Source organism: Octodon degus, unplaced genomic scaffold, assembly GCF_000260255.1.
Source record: "Octodon degus isolate 3935 unplaced genomic scaffold, OctDeg1.0 scaffold00033, whole genome shotgun sequence".
Classification (NCBI taxonomy): Eukaryota; Metazoa; Chordata; class Mammalia; order Rodentia; family Octodontidae; genus Octodon; species Octodon degus.
The window spans coordinates 12,700,480-12,706,635 of record NW_004524609.1 but is presented as its reverse complement, the minus strand read 5'-3'; the positions used below and the strand labels follow the sequence as shown (position 1 = coordinate 12,706,635).

General features: G+C 48.4%; 1 protein-coding gene across 1 annotated transcript in view; it reads right to left on the bottom strand.

Moving 5' to 3' along the window:
• Positions 1–2,560: 2,560 nt before the first annotated feature.
• Positions 2,561–6,156, bottom strand: part of LOC101566134 (conserved oligomeric Golgi complex subunit 1) — an 18,382-nt gene continuing 14,786 nt past the window's right edge. The window contains exons 9-12 of the mRNA XM_023714121.1: positions 4,531–4,707; positions 4,037–4,146; positions 3,881–3,959; positions 2,561–2,883 (exon numbers count right to left, since the gene is read on the bottom strand). Of these exons, the coding sequence (XP_023569889.1) occupies positions 2,746–2,883; positions 3,881–3,959; positions 4,037–4,146; positions 4,531–4,707 (504 nt within the window). The 3' untranslated portion in view covers positions 2,561–2,745. The remainder of the gene's footprint in view (positions 2,884–3,880; positions 3,960–4,036; positions 4,147–4,530; positions 4,708–6,156) is intronic.

Sequence of the window (6,156 nt, the reverse complement as noted above, 5' to 3'; positions counted from 1 at the left end):
GGCATAAGCAAAAAAGTGGAACTTCAGTTCAGATCCTTGGTGGTGGCCCTGTTTCTAGACTATCCAGTGTGGCCTTCTTGCCTGTGACAGCCAGGATGATCAGCCTCTGTGACCAAACACACACTCCTGGCTTGGCATTTATACCCTCCTGTCACTTAACCCAGCAACCCATGGAAACATAGTCTTGTCTGTCTTATCATTGTTGGACAGATGAGGAAGTGGAGCTCAAACAATACAGGTAACCTGGCCAAATACACAAAGCCCTGTATCAAAAGCCTCATGTTAGAGTCTTAATTAAGCACCCTGAGATTCCAAAGCCTCTTAACCAAGACACTGCCCTTCTCTAGGGCACAGAGAAATGGGGACATAGAGACCTTGTTGGCTGCTGTCAGATGGCTGAGTGTTCTGAAGCGGGGTCCTAGAACTGGGAGGAAATGTGCAGCACCAGGTTCCCAGGACATTGATACCATTCAGCATAGAACCTGGTGCCTGAGGACCATTCCTCTCCCTCTGCTACTATGAGGTACTGTGGCTTCCTGTGCTCAGGGAATAGGAATGCCTACTACTGCGTGACCCAGCATCTACAAAAGGAAGAAGCCATGAATTTAAGCCTCTTCCTTCAAGATCCGGCTGACCTGCATGCTGCACAACATGTGACATGCCTCTGATGCTCCCTGGGTTAAGCAAAGACTGAGGTATGAGTGTCTTCAGGCTGTAGGAGAAGGAGTTTATATGACGAGCTAGGAGGTCAGGGGCCAACCCTGTGAGGGTAAAGAAGATATACGTAATCCTTGAGGAAGGGCTGAGATCAGTTTTTGAGATGAGCTCAGCAGGGTGCTGGGTGTTTGATGAGCAGGCTGAGACGGGAGTGGGGTACAGGCTGGGAAGGGCTGGGGCCAAGTGAGGCGTGGGCCTCCATCCTGGCTTTCTGGAGCCAGGAAAACGCACATCTGTTTTAACTGCTTTTGTGTGATCACCTGGAGGCTCCCTCAGACTTTGCGACCTGCAGGAGCCCCGAAATTGCCTGGGACCAAGAATAAGGGTGGCAGACTAATTCATCAAGCAAGAATGTTTCGTAACAGTCTGATGCTCAGGCAGTGTCATGCCTACTGTTGGGGATTTTATGTTGAGAATCAAGAGCAAAGAGCCCAACAGAATGGTGTAAAATGTTTTGAATTTGGCTAGAAAGGGAGCTGTAGTAAATTTACAGCCTATGAAAATGGAACAGCAAACTGTTCCCTGAAAAGATTGCCAAGAAGAAGCCAAATATTTCAGAAGGGAACAATAGAAAAGATGGCCCAAGGACATCACAAGCAGGACTCTACCCATTGTGGACTCAGAACTGCAAAAGTTGAAGACTGCTTCGAGAAGACAGCTGCAGAGAAGTGTGTTCCAGAAGGGTGGCAGCATGGGAAGCTGTTCCTTGGGGTTGGCTCATAGGCATGCTCTATCTACAGCCAAGAGAAATGGAAGCCTGGCTACTGCTGCAGCTGGCAGCAGACCTTGGCATCATCCACGTGATGCTGGATTTAGTGTATGAAGAGTGTAAAATTGTGAGATGGGGAAGCCTCCACTCAGCTTTCACGAGGCCTGAGCAGCCAGGCAGTAGGCCCAAAGGCATGTGTGAAACTGAAGGTGAAGAACGGTGCAGTGGCGACCCCAGGCGTTTGGAGAAACCAGAAATGCAGATCTTCTCAGGAACACTGCAGGGGGAGCAGAGCCCACCCAAGAGAAGCCATGAGAGCTAAGCCCACCAGCAATACAGCAGACGTGGAACCGCCAAAGCTCTTTGAGGTTCACACCTTGCCACAGATCGCTTTGGATGCCGGACGTGGAGCTGAAGGACTGTTTCCCATGCTGGGTTTTAGACTTGTTTTGTTCCTCCCTGTTCCTATCCCACTCTTCATGCCTTTTGAAATGAAGTACCTCTGTGTCCCACTGTATGGTAGAAATGTTAACTATCTTTCCATTTTTACAGGGACTCACAGCTATGAGTTTGCCTTAAATCTCAAGACTTTGGACTTTTCAAAAATGCTGAAACTGCTTAGACTTTGGGAACTTTTGGAAATGACTAAATGCCTTTTGCATAAAGGCATACACATGAGTTTGGGAAACCTGGCACAAACTAACCTGGCTTGTGTCTGGATATACCCCAGAGCCTTACCTGGTCCTAAGCATGGCTTCTCCATGGTAGCTACACCCAGTGTGCTGCGGGCATCAAGGATGTGTGCTTCTAGGGCTGTGGATAAAAGTAAGGGATATAAAACTTAAGGGAGATAAAGATGGATGACAGGAAGAGGGCAGCGCGCCATGTCTCACTTACAGCTGGTCACTCACCACTTGCCTGCTTGCCTTTGCTGTCCTCCGCCTGCCACCCTGCCGTGGAGCCAGCAGATTATGAATGCAAACATCTACCACCGTAAGCCAAAATAAACCTTTCCTCCTTTAGCCTTGGCTGTCAGGCATTTTGTCCTAGCAATTAGAAAAGACTAAGATATACAGTGTCAACAGCTAAGGCATAGATAAATGTTGACACAGGAGCTAGCTGAACTGATGTCCTCAGTACCAAACAACGGAACTACTGGGTGAGGATTAGCTTTGTGGAAAGTCACCCTTAACAGGACAGAGGGGACCACATTCCATCACTGACTGTGGAATGAGATCGCTTAGAAATAACTGAGCAGAGACACCTTCCAGAGAAACAACGCAGTGGCATTTATTTAGGGAGATGGGCGCGCTCCTGTGTTATTTTGTCATACTTGAGAGCCAGCTGAGCCTGAAGAGCGAAGGTGCCGATGTTTCGTCTTCCTCACTGGCGAGCTGTCTGAAGAGGGAGCCGGGCTGCGTGCAGTCCCCTGCCCTGGAGAGTGCTGGGGGAGCAACCTGCCATTGGATGTAGAGGATGTGCCTTAGAGGCCGCCTGCAGCCTCTGCCTGCTCCCCGCCCGCTCACCCTGCACCGCACACCATGCCCCCATCGGAAGCCACGCTGCACACAGCAGAGCTGAGGGTTGCATGGCTCTCGGGAGAGGCCTCTGCTGTTGTCAGGGCTGTAAAGGATGTGGGGACAGCATAAGGCTTTATAATCTGATGAGACTCGAGAACGAAAACTGTTCCAGAAAGCGTGACCCTATGCACCTCCTTTCCACAGTCTGCTCCTCTAACAGGGACAGGACACAGAGGCCAACAGCAGGAGGCAGACACGAGTGCTGTGGGGAAATGCACAGCACACGCCTGCTCTGGAGCGCAGGGCTTGGGCAAGAGCTTTTCTTTAAACTGTCTCCCCAACTTAAAGCTAGATGTTTGACAAGAGTTTTGCATTTTAATGGCAGACCATATGGAAAGGACGGGTTACTAATATTTTGTCCAACAATAAAAGAAACAACAACGGAATGCTTAAGAAGCCAAGCTGAGCTCCCAAACACACATGCACACAGCAGAGTTCAGAAATACCGAGGACGATTCTTCATGCTTAATGGATGGCATCCTACTGAAACAAAGTGTGTATTAAGAGGAAAATGAAAAAAAGAAAAAAAAAAAAAAAGAGGAAAACAGATATGGAGGAAACAAACTCATTTCCCACCCAACTAAAAGGCATCCAGGACAAAGGGTGCTCTCCACACTGCAGCTAGGCCGGTTGGCAGGTCCCCAGGACTCTACTCCAGCAACCACCTTCACTCGGTTTGCACATTTTCGACAGCCTTGCAGTCGACGACACAGCACTATCATACGGCTGCTTGGTTGTCAGTGGGGACATGTTAGATCTACTGGCTCAAACTAGTAAAACCTTGTATTTCTTTACTGCACTGCCACTAAAAGCATTTAGTGCAGACTAGGTCAGGAGGACCAGGACCAGCAGGGAAGAGCCTCTGGGCACTGACCTGCGCTTTGGTTTCAACGCCTCTGCTGGTTGACTTTGCCTTCCGCGTGCCCGTCATGCTCAGTGGAAGCAGCCCAAACCTCCAAGACGAGGGAAGAATGTCAGCGGCAGGAAGGGCAGCCGTGGGGCCCGGTGACCCTTCTCAGGCCTGGCTCACCTGATCTGACTCGACGCCAGCGGCAGTATGTTGTGGGCTTCCTGGGAGTTGAATGTGCTGCTCCGGGGTGTGAACTGGTTCTCTGTCCCAGTAACCAGCCCGAACAGAACCTGATATCCAAGAGCGAACAGAGGAAAATGCAGGATTTTACTGTTTGGGTCAAAAAGAAAATCACCTCTCTGAGTAAGCACCACCGCTTCATCTAACCGTCATTTTAGCAGCTGTTCTCGAGTGTGTTTATATTTCAGAATTACTTTCTTTCACGCATGCAATCTCACGGCCATGTTGTTCTCGTTCTGAGGTTTGTGCAAGCTGATTAATCCTTACCCACAATGTAAGAACTCAGAACACTGCCGCCCCAGTGCCCCAGTGTGTGTGACTGCATCTCGTCCCTCTGCCACTGCACCCTGGAGCACTGAGCACAGAGCAGGCTTGCTGGGCACTGTGAGCCTGCAGCGGCTCGTTCACACCGAGGGTGTTCTGAGGCGACTTACAGAGGTGCGCTGCACCAGGAGACTGAGGTTGCTGTTGAGGTACGGCGTGAACACATCGAGGTCAAAGGGGTCGACGAGGGCTTCCAGGCGGTCAGTCACTTTCTCTATTCTTAGAGAAGGGTTAGCATGATGATGTTCCAGAAAAAACAATTTTACAATACTTTGTACTTCTAGAAGCTATGAAGTAGATTTCATGTTTTCAGTCAAGTCCACTCTTTCTCCAGGTTGTTTTAAGGGAAGCACTAAGGTCTCAAAGGAACCCAGAACTTCCGAGGCAGACCTCTGAGGAGTGAAGTTGCGCCTGCTTTGCTTGATCATGCAACGTACCCACCAGATGCTGACCACCGCATCGGCTGGTACTGTCATTTCTCCCCCAAAATAAGACCGAGACCTGTGCCCCAGAGAAGCCCGTGAAGGGGGACAGACACATTTAGAACGTCTTTTGCAACATACAATGCTTATCTTCAATGCTAATATTACTGTATAATTAAGTGTAAGAAAAGCCCACTGTCATTAATTAAAGTATTAAGTATTTTTAAATACCCAAAGTGGGCACTTCTGGATAAGAGGTAAACACATATATAAATAGATGAACTCAAGACTTACTACCAAATGACCAATCTGAGCATGCATGCACGTGCTCTGACACACACACACACACACACACACACACACACACCCCATGAATAAAAGGCACGCTTGATAACGAACAGACGTGGTTGTGTCAAATGTGATCATTATTAAATTACATCTTGTGCTGTAATGGACATAATTAGTGCACGTGTGTGAAATAAACATTTTCTGAATTTTGCTGCCTACAATTTATTGCCACTATTGTGTGGACCACCATTCCTCTCACCATTTTTTGTTGCCATGCCTGTCTCCTAATTCTTCCACTAACAGTTGATTTAATGGCAACTATGTGAAGCCCGGCCTGCATGAGGTCATGGCTTGGTGAAGAATTCATGGGATAAAAACCACTGGCAGCTGTGCTGTCCGTGTACTGTAAGTAGGCTATGAGGCCAAGCGGTGCTCTTATAAGGAGAGCTGCGCTGCTGGACAGGGGAGATCGGGGCCCACAGAGGAGATGGCGTCGTGAGGCATTCAGCCTGGAGTTCAGGTTTTGGAGAGCTATGACAATGTTCTACAAGATGGCATGATTACATTTTAATAAATGTAGATTTTTTTAAAAAGAATATAGATTTTTGTACAAGAAGAGATGTAGATTGTTGTATATGAATGTAGGTTTTTGTACCTGAAAAAATAAGACATCACCTGAAAATAAGCCTGCTGAGTCTTTTGTTGTAAAAATTAATTTAACAGTTGGTCTTATTTTGGGGGAGATATGGTATGAACCCCCAAAGGTAGGGCAAACACATCAGAGGTTGGCTCTTCTCTTCCAGGACAACCCAGAAAAGGGATACAGATGTTCCTTGGCTGCCAATGGGCTCAGGTCCCAACAAACCATTATAAACTGAAAGTACTGGAAACTGCCCTGACCACCCCAGCCTAGGACCAGCATCCACTGCAGAGGAGGCTGGTTTCCCCTTGGGGAGCAGGGCCGCCCTGGAGCTTCGGCCTCCTGATGCTGGCCAGCATTTTGAGGGGATCATAATGCATGTCACT